Source organism: Pyxicephalus adspersus, chromosome W, assembly GCF_032062135.1.
Source record: "Pyxicephalus adspersus chromosome W, UCB_Pads_2.0, whole genome shotgun sequence".
Taxonomy (NCBI): Eukaryota; Metazoa; Chordata; class Amphibia; order Anura; family Pyxicephalidae; genus Pyxicephalus; species Pyxicephalus adspersus.
In genome coordinates, this window is record NC_092870.1 from 13,981,302 (window position 1) to 13,994,063 (window position 12,762).

A 12,762-nucleotide genomic window follows, 5' to 3' on the forward strand; every position below is an offset into this window, starting at 1 on the left:
GAATGACTAAGAAGTTCTGTGAAAATATATAGGGATACAATACGTGTGTACGTTCATGTGCGCTGCGTGCGTACGTTCTTTTGTTCATGCGCGTTTAAATATGCACCGGGACGAGGATTGTGCATGTTGGTATAATGGAGGAGGACATTGATGAAATACTATTATTAACTAGTGCTGTTGTGGCAACAACTACAACTCTTCTGGTTAATGCACAGGAGGAGCAGCAACAACCCGAGGAGCAGCTTTCAACTTCACAACGGGTCCGGGAGCCACGGGTTTTCTTACAGCGTAGCCACCTTGATAATATAAGTCACCAGGATGTGAAAAGGTGTTTCCGCCTGTCCCGTCAGGTCATCCATGACCTGTACAGCTTGCTGGAAGCTCCAAAAACCAAGAGAAGCCAGGCTGTGCCAGGAATAACTCTCTATATTTTAGGAAGGGGTTCCTTTCAAACATCCTTGGCCTTAATTTGTAGACTAAGCCAGTGTAAGGATAAGAGGAATTTTGCTGAGTCTTGTAGTTAATTATTTTTTGTACTTTTGTTATGTTTTGTAGATGATTGAATTATGTTGAAACTAGTTGTACTCTTCTCATCAGTAAACTAACGTCCGCTTCCCCCCTTTTTGCCTTCAAACTCTTCCTTTCCTCCCCACGGCCATATATCTGTTACTTTGACAAAAATATCTTGTTCTAGGAGAACCACAAGGACCTCCGTCATGTCTGCTAATTGTCTGTAGTCATGTGATCATGCACTGATCATGTCTTTGAACTGTTATATAAACTGTGTGCAAACATTAAAGTTTTGAGAGTGAGCTAACCACACATTAAATTGTGTGTGTTACACTCTTCCAGCGCTGTAAACAGAAGCTATTAGAAAGAGGGAAAAAGAGCGCCCTAACAGCCAGCCTACAGTTTCCAGGGTTTTTACGAAGGTCATCAATGCCATTGTGGACCTTGTCCCACTATATATTCACTTCCCTCAAACAGCTCAGGAGTGGAGGAAGATAAAGGTGGATTTCTTTAGGTGAGCGGGATTTCCTAATGTTTTGGGGGACATCAATGGCACCCATGTGGCAATTCAGGCCCCTAAACTGCAGGAAATCGCCTTTCGCAACCGGAAGCAATATCATTCACTGAATGTCCAAATAGTCTGTGATGCATGTATTATAACATCTTTGGCAACAATTTTTTTTTTTAAATATTTGATTTGATTTCTATCAAGACAAACTACAATGATATTTTAATTAGATCACAAATGCTTGGTGAGAATTTTTTACATTCATACTATTGAAGTGCTAATAAAAGACATATAATGAAGTGCTAATTAGTATATATACAGCTTTATCTAAATTGGTTTGCAGTGTTGCAAAGCAAACCAAAAAGTATCAAAACAGTGCAACAAATGTAACAATAAATAATTAATTTTGTGAATCAGTATAATGTAACATAAAAATGTAGCACTTACCCAAAAGAAGATGAAGCATTAAAGATTCTAATTGACCTGTAAAGGACTGTAGATACGCACAGAACAGGGAGCAGGTGCGCGCTAATTAATTGCTATGATCTCACCATTGAGCTTAACAGATCCACCTGAATTGCACAGCTGCAAAATAGTCGTCTTAATTGGCGGTTTCTGACCCCATTGCTCATTTCTCAGGGCAGGAATCCGGCTGGCAAGTGAAGGCAAGTATACTAGCACTCAGCTCCGGCTCCTACTCCAGCTCGCAGAAAAACGCCTCATATATTGGCATGTAAATACGCACGTCGAGCTACAGCGTACTTGCTTATTAAATCAGGCCCTAGGAGCTCTAAAGCCTTCTCCAATAGTCCCAAATCACTTAACTCATGCTGATCAAATCCCTTACGAACAGAGTCCTCTTCAATTTCAAACTCTTCATCATTGTTGTCACCTAGTTCATCACCATAATCATGTTCTTCAAGAGAGGGTAGTGTAACGAAAACCGGCACTGGGATTTCATCTGAATGAGACACTGGGTGTATAGCCGATGGTAGACTAGGATACTCTGTTACATTTATTTTTTTTTGGTATACCCTGAAGTTTTCACTATACAAAAGTAACAGTCACTAAACTGATCTCCTGGCTCTTGCCAAACCATAGGTATACCAAATATCATCTCATCACGTGTTCCCTTAGTCCACATCTGTAAACCCTCGACACACTGTTTGCACACCTTACGAGGGGGCCCAAGACTTATCTTGATCACCAAGTGTAACTTTGAAATATGCCAAATAGGCTTGCCCAAAAAATGTGTCGATGTTTGCCCTTTGACTGGGAATGGTGAAACTGCCACAGATATAACAGAATGAATCAGGGTTGTTTAGGCACTTACGACGAGAAACAGCAGAGCCAGACATAATCTGGAAATACGTGTGTAAGTAGAAAAATAAATTTTGCTTATTCACTACGTAAAGCAGCGCACAACCTCTGACCACACTGTCTGCGTGTAAATGAATAGCCTATACAAATCCACACTACAGTAATCGCATTAATATAAGCGGTAGAGAAAAAACCTGACGTGATAGAAGAAAACTAACTGCACTTTCAGAATCAGCATACCTATTTTAGTGTAAATAAGTTTAAAATTTTAGGTCAACAAAAAATTTGTTCAAAATTGTTCCCTGGTGTAATCTTTAAATAAGGTAGGTATACATGACTATATATTAAACATATCAGGCAATAAAAGCCTTTTACAAAAAACACAGATATGTTACTATAAATGTGCCATCTATTCCTCAGCAATCTCCACATCTTGTAATGCAGCATCTGCTTTTTTATCTGGAAGAAGAGATCTTTTTATTTAGGCATCGCCCAAGGTCAGTATCTACTTTCTGCAGGCAAGATGCAGGCAGAAAAATGAAAATCATGATTAAGAAAATGGTGCACTGGCAGTTCTGTACATGTAAATACTGTACATTGATGTCCTCTAAATGGTTTTCAGCTGCCCCTTATTATATACCGTATTTTTCAAACCATAAGACGCAGTTTTTGGGGGGGAAATGGGTGGGTCTTATGGTCCGAATACCCTCCCACAATTCCAAGGGGGGCCCCAGCAGGCGGCTGCAGTTCCATCTAGCCTGGCATCCCCCCTGCCGGGAAAACAAAAAACATAAAGCCGTCCACCCCTACCTTATCCTATCGATCACAGAGCCCTGCCTTCCCCCTCCCTGTGTTTATCAGCAGCTCACGTCTATAGGGATCCTGGGGATGTGTTTCTGTGTGAGAACGCTCCGTATAACAGTGAGGAGTGAGGCAGAGAGAGCAGAAGGAGGGCAGTGTAAGGAGAGCAGTGCTGATTAGCAGTTTTTTTTCTTGTGCAGCAGTCATTCTCCTGTTGTACTCCTTTACAGTGAAATACATTATGATTTAGTATGTGGCTTCCAAGGATGTAAGGATGTTTCTAAACTTGAGTCATATTGCTGCCTGGCAGGAGTTAAAGCAAGGGAACTTTTGTATTGTTCATTTGAGGAAAGTGGCTTCTCAGCAGTTTGGGGTTTACTGTTGGTCATTCACTCAAGAGGATATTAGAGATATATGAACATGGTCAATGTCAATATGTCTCTAAGCTTGCTGTTTCAGCAGAATAGCGGATGAATACACTGCTGCAATTATCCAGGATAAATGGATAACTTATTGTGTGCCTCCTGAATTTGGAACAAAGTCTATGTTCAAATGTTAAAAGAAATCTTGTATGTTGTTTATACAAGGCCCCAAGACCTGTGTTAGGTAACATTTTTTTTTAACCTTGAAGGAACATGCATCAATGGCAGCAATTTTGATACCTGACATTAATCTGATACAGCGTATTTGCTGAATCCCTATGGCTGCCTCTATTGCTATTTTTGTTAATCATTCTGACTGCATTGTTCCCCAAATTCAACACACACCCTCTGTAGTTTTCTAAATGCCTCCCTTTTATATACTGCAACCAATGATGTTTAGTGAATACTTGAGCTCTGAGCCATTTCATTCAACATCTCAATTTTGGTGCCTAGAAGCATTTTTATAAAAACTCACCAAGGTCTCTTCTTTGATACTTTTGAGTTTGAGAGGTTCAAGGTAAGAGAGAGTACCTAAAACACAGAGAGAGGTGTTGCACCCCAAGATTGTTTATTGATTTATGTGGATAGATATATGTGTATTTGTATGTACATAGGTGTATGTATGTATATATAGGTGTACATATAGTACCCTATGTTCCCATGCTTATACACTATAGGCCATATCCTAATAGTTAGGTTTTATATTAAGTATAATTAAACAATGCAGGAAGGAATGTGTGGGAATGTTTGTCTCTTTGTCCATTCACCCACACCACCTAGGGATATCAAGGAGTTTCAATAACACTGGGGACAATAGACAAACAGACCATCAAACAAAGACCAGGAAACAGATACAGTTCCCATAATAAAGATGATTACCATTAGGGCCTTTTAAAGGGTAATTAATCAATCAAGCCTGGGCCAGCCAGAGATGGATGAATAGTTGGACGGATGGGTTGGGTTGATGGCCCATCTGGACCTTTTGGTGACACCTACATTAGATGACCCCACCTGGCTTTGCTTTCAGCTTCCCATATAAAATTAGCTAGGAGGTCTAGTAAATTCCTGAAGTTTGAAATACCCTATCTTTAGCTAGGGGAATGTGTCAGCCAATAGGTATTCTACAGATCACATCCAGTAACCAATCCAAGATCCCCCATGAGGCCTAATTAGAATTAATTATATAAAAATGCGAACTGAGAGAATGGAGCTGTTAGGAAAGTATCTGGCTGACGACTCCATGCTGTGTGCCATCACAATATAAAACACTGTTTGTTCTGTCCAGAGATGTAATTTGCAGCAGCCAGGAGAACTATAATAGCAGCAGCCCCTGCTTCCCTGACTATTGGCTGCTGGGGCTTTATAACCTCTCTGTCTTCTGTGCCTGTATAGCATTAGCTGGGCTTATCTGTGCTGGAGAATCAGCAGGGGATTACCCTGTCTCGGCCTTGGGGGCTACATCAAGCAACCCATGCAGCTATTGGGATAGGCTATTTGAAAATTTGTGAGGAGTAATTGCTACCAGGATTTATTTCTGTGTAGTTTATCTATTTCAGCTCATTTTGCATCATGGAGGAAGACCTTGTGAGGAGAGGAGAGAGGATAGGCTTTATTATCTCATATGCAAGTGATAAGGCTGGGAAAGTTCGCCAGTCCTTCAGAATTCCGGTACCGAAGAATGAAAGTGAAGCGTTCCCCTTGCAAAAACTTGTGGACCAATATCTAGTGGAAAAACTCAATAGTGAACAAAAAGGATATCCACTTCCTGCAAGAGCAAAGGTCAGGTCATTTTATTCTGTCACTTATTGGAATGGGTGCCTGCAATAATCTGCACAATAATCTGAAAAAAACAGCTAGAAAATGAGGACTTTGATGGCTGAGAATTTGTACTTTTGTACTCACAGGAGGAAATATTACTAACAACCCACTTTTATAATCTGTTTGCAAAAGAAGCTGTCATTAGAACCTTCCTCCATAATTACTGTTCCTCTGTACCTGATCCCAAGAAAGTTTACAATGTCTGTAATATATATGGAATGGCAAAATTCAGTATAGAGTCAAGTTCATGTCTGACCCTGGGGGGATTGGAGGCTTGAAACACCCTCCGTCCTATTTTGCCCTGGAGCCGGATCGAGGTTCGCTATTTTATTCTGAGATGCCAGTTTTTTGTACAAAGTGTGGGTCGTATTCACATACAGAAAGATCATGCACCTCAGAATTTTCTCTCTGCAAAAGATGCAACAAAACTGGTCACGAAACTTAAAACTGTCCTGTGAAACCAGTGTGTAACCTGTGTGGAAGTTCTGCTGATCTGTTTAAAGGGTGTCCACATTGAAGTAAGAGGTCATGGGCGGATGTTGCCTCCGCTGCATCAGCGGCCAAAGATCTGCGGTCAGGGGGTGTGGGTGCTGTCGCTGCTCATATGGCGGAGGTAGCTGCACACCTTCAGGGTGACCCAGTGTCTGAAGCCCCTGCAGCACCATCTCAGTCGGAGCTGGTGGATGAGGAGGGGTAGATGGAAGCCTTACCAAGCAGTCCTGAAGTTGTTACAGATGGTGGAGCCAGACCAGTGGAGGAGTCTGCAGGGACTGACCCCCAGACACCTGGGCAAAGGAGGACCAGGTGTGAGTCTTGGTTCAGTTTGAAAGAGGAAGAAACCACGGTTAAGCGCAGCTGCAGTGAAAAGTCTGCTGCAGTTGGCATATCGGCACAGGTTGGTGACCAGGAACCTTATTCAGGTCTCATGGAGGAGTTGACCGTTCCTCCAGACGAGGAACCCTTCAGTCCAGCACCCAGTGTCTGTATAGAGTCCTACCACTCTAAAACGGGGGAGTTTAAAATTTGTTCCCTGTCAGGGGTCTGAAAAGCTCTGTACAGAGGGCAGCAATATTTATCTATTTAAGTAGCAGTACCTGTGAATTTTTTGGTCTTCAGGAGTGCAAATAGACACTACGCAAATTATGAACATCTCAGACAATCCTGGACTCACGGCCCTTCAGTATGGTCAGGGGACAATGGAAATTCAACTACAGGTGTTGGTATCTTTGCAAAGGGAAACAAAGTCACCTTTTCATCATTCTTTATTGAGAGTACCTGGAAGTGCTATGATGGCCACTGTGAAATTTAGGGGGAAGGAACTCAGCTGTTTATTATCTACTGCTCCCCAGAAAAAAATGAGCGAGCTGAATTGCTTAATACCATACAGTTCTTTGTTCCAGGTTCCTCCTCTGCAATTGTTTGTGGTGATTTTAACTGTGTATTATCAGGTGAAACACGAGCTAGCTGTAGAACAAGGAGGCACGATAAAACATCTGAACAGCTGAAAAACATGATGGCTGATCTTGAGTTGCAGGAGGTCTGGAAAAAGTTACATATGAACGATTCTGGGTATACATGGTCCAGCAATATAAATAAGTCTCACATTGACTTTTGTTTTTTTGGTCACAATATCTGACATGTTAAAGGAGGCCCAGAGTTTCTACTCAGAGCTCCTTAGAGATAAGGAGATAGATTCAACTGTCACCAAGGAGGTGGTAGGTGCCTTGGAGCCTAAATTAGATCATGTTGAGCAACAAGTTTTTTTGACAATCTGATTGAAAAAAAAACTATTAGTTACGATCAAGAGCTTTACCAAAATAAATGTCCAGGTTATGATGGTTTGCCAATTGAATTTTATCTTGCATTCTCAGATCTCCTGAAAAATGATTTGTGTCTGATTTTCTGTGAAGTTTTGTCATCTAACAGGCCTCTGGACTCCTAGCTAAGGGGTCACTCTGATACCTAAAAAAGGTGACCTATCAGACCTGTAGAACTGGTGTCCCATCACCTTGCTCAGCACGGATTATAAAATCTATTCCAAGATTCTGGTAAATAGAGTCAAAGAAGTTATTGATAAAGTTATCCAGGGTGATCAGGTCTGTTGGATCCCTGGTAGAAGTGCACATGATAATCTAAATTTACTAAGAGATGTGCTATGGTACTCAAACGAGAGAAAGCAAAAATTGTCCTTTAGACTTCCAAAAAGCGTTTGATAAAGTTTCACACATCTATATGTGGAAAGTGTTGAAAAAAATGGGGTTTCCTGTTACACTAATTAACCAAATCAAATGTCTTTACAGTGGTGTTTCTAGCAAAGTCTTAGTCAATGGCTTCTTATCGGATGACGTTCAACTCAAGTCTGGAGTTAAACAAGGATGCCCTCTCTCTCCTCTTCTATTTATCTGTGCGTTGGAACCACTTCTGTCATCATTAAGAAAGGGCAAGCTAATCCTGGGAGTCCATATACTCAGGGGTGGTGGTCAGCCTGCCAAAATTTGCGCATACATGGACGATGTCCTCTGTACCACAGAGGCTACTTTCAACAGGGCAGTTCTAAACACTGACATTTTTTGCACAGGCTCAGGATTCAAGATAAATAACAACAAGTGTAATTGTCTTTATCTTGGCCAATGGCATCTTCAACATCTAAAAATTGCAACATCATGTCAAGCTATCAAAATTTTGGGAGTGTTTTTTGACCATCAAAACAACGGGCACCAAAGCTGGAGCAATGTCCAAGAAAAAATAAGCCAAAATTTTTTTTTCTGGAAACTACGTAACCTAACATTAAAAGGTAAAATGCTGGTTGTACAACCAATAATTCTGCCTCAGTTACAATACATAAGCCTTGTCCATCCACCATCGCTATCCATAATTAAAAAAATCACCAGAAATATCTTCAAATTTTTTTGGAGCTCAACTGTTGAAAAAATTTAAAGGTCAATTGTGCACAAAAGTAAGGCAAATGAGGATAAAGACCTCCCGGATATTTGGATCGCTCTGTGGTCCAGTTTTTTCTCCCTCTGCTTCAAGTGCCTCCAAACCAAATCTAACAAATGGTCATATTTTCTCAAGTATGCAGCTGGTCATGTGTTTAGGAGGAGAGGATGGTACCAACCACCCCAAACAGTTCCAACACTCTTCATTCCTCCAAAACCCTGCACAATTTTGGAAAAATGTATACATATCTGGATCCTATAAAACCTGGACCAAAACACCCTATTGGATGCAACAAAATTAGGAAATTCATCAAAACAGAGGAGGAAATTGCACTTATACCCACTTTTATTACAGAAAGGTCAGCACAAATCTGGAAAAACGTGGACGAACAATTTCTATAAAACGAATTAAAAGATATTGCTTGGCAAGGGTGTCCATGAGTGCCTGCCCCTGCGTGCCTTTCAGCATAGGAGGGGTTTTGTGAGTTCTCCTGTATGTCCCCGGTTAGGATGTATGGTTGAGGAATCAACCCTGAAATTTTTAACAGGCCTTCAAACACTTGACCACGAGGTTGTCATGTACGGTCCTCCTCTTTCCTTCTCAGTAGAGAAGAAAAAGCTGCTTTGGGTTTCTATATATTGCCTAAAATTTGCTTTATGGAAAACAAGAAACATTTCTTGTACAAAGATGATTTCATAAATGAAAAGAAGTGTATTAAGTATGCCTTGAGCAAAATGTTTGATTTTCTTTTTTATTTGATTGCAAAAACATTGCCCAGGGAACCTAGGGAATGTATATGTGGAATACACTTGTTTAATTTCTTTTTTGTGTATTTTCCAAAATATGTTTTTTTTTTCTTGTGAAAAAGGAAAGCAAAATTTTACATACCTTGTTGTGTTTGTGAAAATGGTTTTTGGTTTTGGTCAAAAATATATGTATAAATAATTTGTATATGTTGGAAAATGCTATGTACTTACCTGTTCAAAGGATCTCTCTTTTTTTTTTTACTCCGGATAAGGGACTTTTGTTTTACCTTTTACAAACGGACTCCGTACTTTGCTTTCAGGAATGGACTTTATGTTCTTTTTTTCTGCTATGAAATGGACTTTATGTTCCTTTTTCTACTAAAAAACGGACTTTGTTACTTTAGCCTTGAATCATAGACTTTTTTTTTAAATAATTTTTTGGGAAAAATGTGCCCTGATTCTTCAATTTGAATATGCAAAAATGTATGCACGTTTTCTGTTCTGCTTTGGTACTTTATTGTAATATGTGTTTCTGTTTCTATTATTTGTACTCTTGGAAAAAAAAATGTAAAAAAACAAAAAGAGATTCTGAGTATTTTTCTGTTGCTGACCTTTCCCTGTTCCTGACAATCCGCTTTAAGTCAGCCTGGACTGACCTTTGCCTGTGACCCCGACTCTGCTTGTGCCTTTTCCTTTGTACCTCGTTTGGTGGACTGATCCCCTGTGTATGACCTCGGCTTGTTTCTGGATTCCCTGGTAATTCTGTCCTGTGTATCTGTGGGCTCCTGATCAGCTGCCAGCCTATCCCCAGACACCATCCCTTGCGCGATAAAGTCCTGGGGGCAACCGAGTGCTGGGAGACGCAACCGGGGGCTGAGCGGGGACTGCTATAGGTGAAGGCTGCAGGGTTAGATTGGGGGACTGGTGTCTGGAGAATACTGGTACTGACCAGGGCCTTACAGGAGCTCTCTCTTCTCCTGAGGCTCTCTCTTCTTAGGCTCTTCTGAGGTAAGCTCTTCTTATGGAGCTCTCTTCTGAAGGAAGCAGGCCCCTGGGGTACCCATTAACAACTTAGCAGGTAGCTATAAGATAATTCTGAATGCATTCTTATAAGCGTCTATATTATTATTGTATTGTTTTGCAGTATTGTAATTGAAGGATTATGTACTAACCATTATTAGATTACTATAGGGGTTTACCTACTAACAACGTTATTTTCATTTTGTGTATTTTGTTGATTGAAGTTCTATATCAACCAATTTTGCTGTGCATTTTATGTTTCAATGTGTTCCTTAAATAAACGGTTTGAATGAAATAGCTATTATTTGTGCATGAACCTTCATTTATTGAATATATATGTGCATTGATAGGGTAAAGACAATAAGAACATTCTTATTACTTGAAACAAAGCTACAAAGAACTTGCTTCCAGTAAAAAAAATAAGCAGATTTTGGTGCTGTGCAACAAAACTTGGAGGCTGATTTTTGCACCTAAACAGAACAATACTGGATTGGCATTAGACAGGCAATTGAGTTGCAACATATTGTATGCTGCTTAAGAATTTTCAAATATGCCATGTATCACTACAGTCCTTCCTAGATATAAAAGGCATAAAATAAATGAAAGGAAAAAATTACAACTGTACTAAGTTTAGGCGTCTAAAAAAGAAACAAAAAACAAAAAAAAAACTGAGCCAGCAGCTCATAAAATCAAAACACATTGGACCAGAAATGATGCTGTGTACCAGAGGCTAAACAGACAACAACTCTGACAATTGCTGTGTTTGATAAGGTTACATAGAGGATGAACAAACAGAATCCCATCTCTCCATTTATAAAACAAAAGTGGAGGTTTTTACAAGTTAAACAAATGTACTACTGGGATCAGAGCTTTGCAGAAGGAAATGGACAGTTAGAGGTCTCCAAGGATAGGACGAATATTCACTTTTTGTTTAATTTGTGTGCTTGTTTATGTGATCCCTGCAGGCTGCTGAGATGGTGTTTCATGCACTTAAATCTTTGACAAAATTGGGGTATACGAGAATAACTGAATAACCAATCATACCATGGTAAACTTCTCAGTGTCACTTTACCCCTGTGGCATATTTGAAATGTTACCAATGTAAATACCTGACAGCATCTAAAGCCAAGCTTTCTGCCTGAATATTGCTGCTGGATAACAAGGTAATTATGGAGTCACCCTTTATCTTTATCTGACATGCTTATTGTTCTAATTAATATTATTATTCTACAAACCAAAATTAAGTGTTACCCACGTGAAACAATTAGTTTATTTAGTTTACTGTACAAGACTGAGCAGAAAAAGAAGCCTGAATGATTGACTGATTGCTTTGGGTTACTGCACTTGGATTTTGCTCCAGTAAATAAGCTGAAGTGTATGCAGCAAACAGAGACTTAGTGCTGTGAGATTAAGAAGCCATATAAACAATTGAATTGGTATTATCACTGGTTAAATAAGCACTAAATTAAACTGAAATTTTAAACAACATATATTCATACCAGAGGCCATGCTGCAGAATCCTGGGAGTCCGGTCAGAGGCGCAATGAAGACACCACATGCTGGTGGCGGAAGAAAAGATGGATTGGCTACTTCTCTCTCTGCTGCCCGAAAAATTTACCCCCCTCTCCTTCCTGTGATCTCCCAGATGTTCCCTTTCTTGCAGAACAGAGGCAGTGATGCCACTTAGCTGAGCACAGTGACAACAGCCAAAAGGGGGGTGGAGCAGTCCATGACAGCCCAAAGAAGGGGAGTGGGCACTGGGAACAGGACAGGAAAAAAAACAAAGCACACTATTTAAATTCTGAAAGATGATGGAAAAAAGATCAGAGATCTGCTCAGAGGACATAACACACAGCAAGGATGCACCACAGTAATGAGCAAAAGAATAGAGACAATGCGGATGCTCTAGGGTGTAAGAACAATGGTAGCCCCAGTGAAAGGACTAACTGACCTTTACACGCATAACTATGCAGGCTGTTAACTAGTTCTCTTCACTTAGGAATGTATCTAGCTGCAAAGACAGAATTAAAAGTTAATCAGCTCAATAGTTTGTCTCTTCCAGCAACAAAATGCAGAATCCGATCTGTGCAAAACCAGAGTTGCCCAATGACATGAAGAAAAAAAAAAGCTGTTTGTACTTACACGGAACCAACTAACTTTTTAGTCATGTGGCATTTAGCAGCTCTAAGTAAGCACAAAGTAAAAAACTGAATGTTGGAGACGGGGTGAATGCGCAAAAGTCCCAACCACAAACCCCTGCGCTCTGAAGTCCTACAGTGCACCCACAGAAAAGAGGGGACAGGAGTACCAGTATATTTTCAGCAGAGCCTCAACCAGCCAAGGACGCAGTTGCCATGGGGATGCATGGAGTTGCCATGGTTATAGACGAAAATAGACGAAAAATAGAAGGAAACATAAAGTGTTTTGAGTACCCGTTGCTATGGAGATGTAACAATATCAATTATTGTTACATCATTACATTTCTACACAAATTAGGCACACAGATGGATATCCTACATACAGTAATTCGTAGAGTTCTGTGATCATCTAATAACATTAGTAGAATATACAAAGGTTTTTTTCACAAATTACAAAAAGATTATACATAGCATCATTCTTACAGCTGAGAAGATGCCCAAAAAGTATCGCTTCATTCTTAGGTATAATGCATGGTCCT

General features: G+C 40.1%; 1 protein-coding gene across 3 annotated transcripts in view; it reads right to left on the bottom strand.

Annotated features, from left to right (window-relative positions):
* LOC140342781 (IQ motif and SEC7 domain-containing protein 2-like) overlaps positions 1 to 12,762 on the bottom strand; it is a 418,938-nt gene that overhangs the window by 181,294 nt on the left and 224,882 nt on the right. The window contains exon 1 of one of the 3 annotated variants that reach the window (XM_072429133.1): positions 11,585 to 12,083. The exons of the other annotated variants lie outside the window; for them this stretch is intronic. Coding sequence (XP_072285234.1) covers positions 11,585 to 11,931 — 347 coding nt within the window. The 5' untranslated portion in view covers positions 11,932 to 12,083. Of the gene's footprint in view, positions 1 to 11,584; positions 12,084 to 12,762 lie in introns of those variants that run through there. 3 annotated transcript variants of the gene reach the window in all.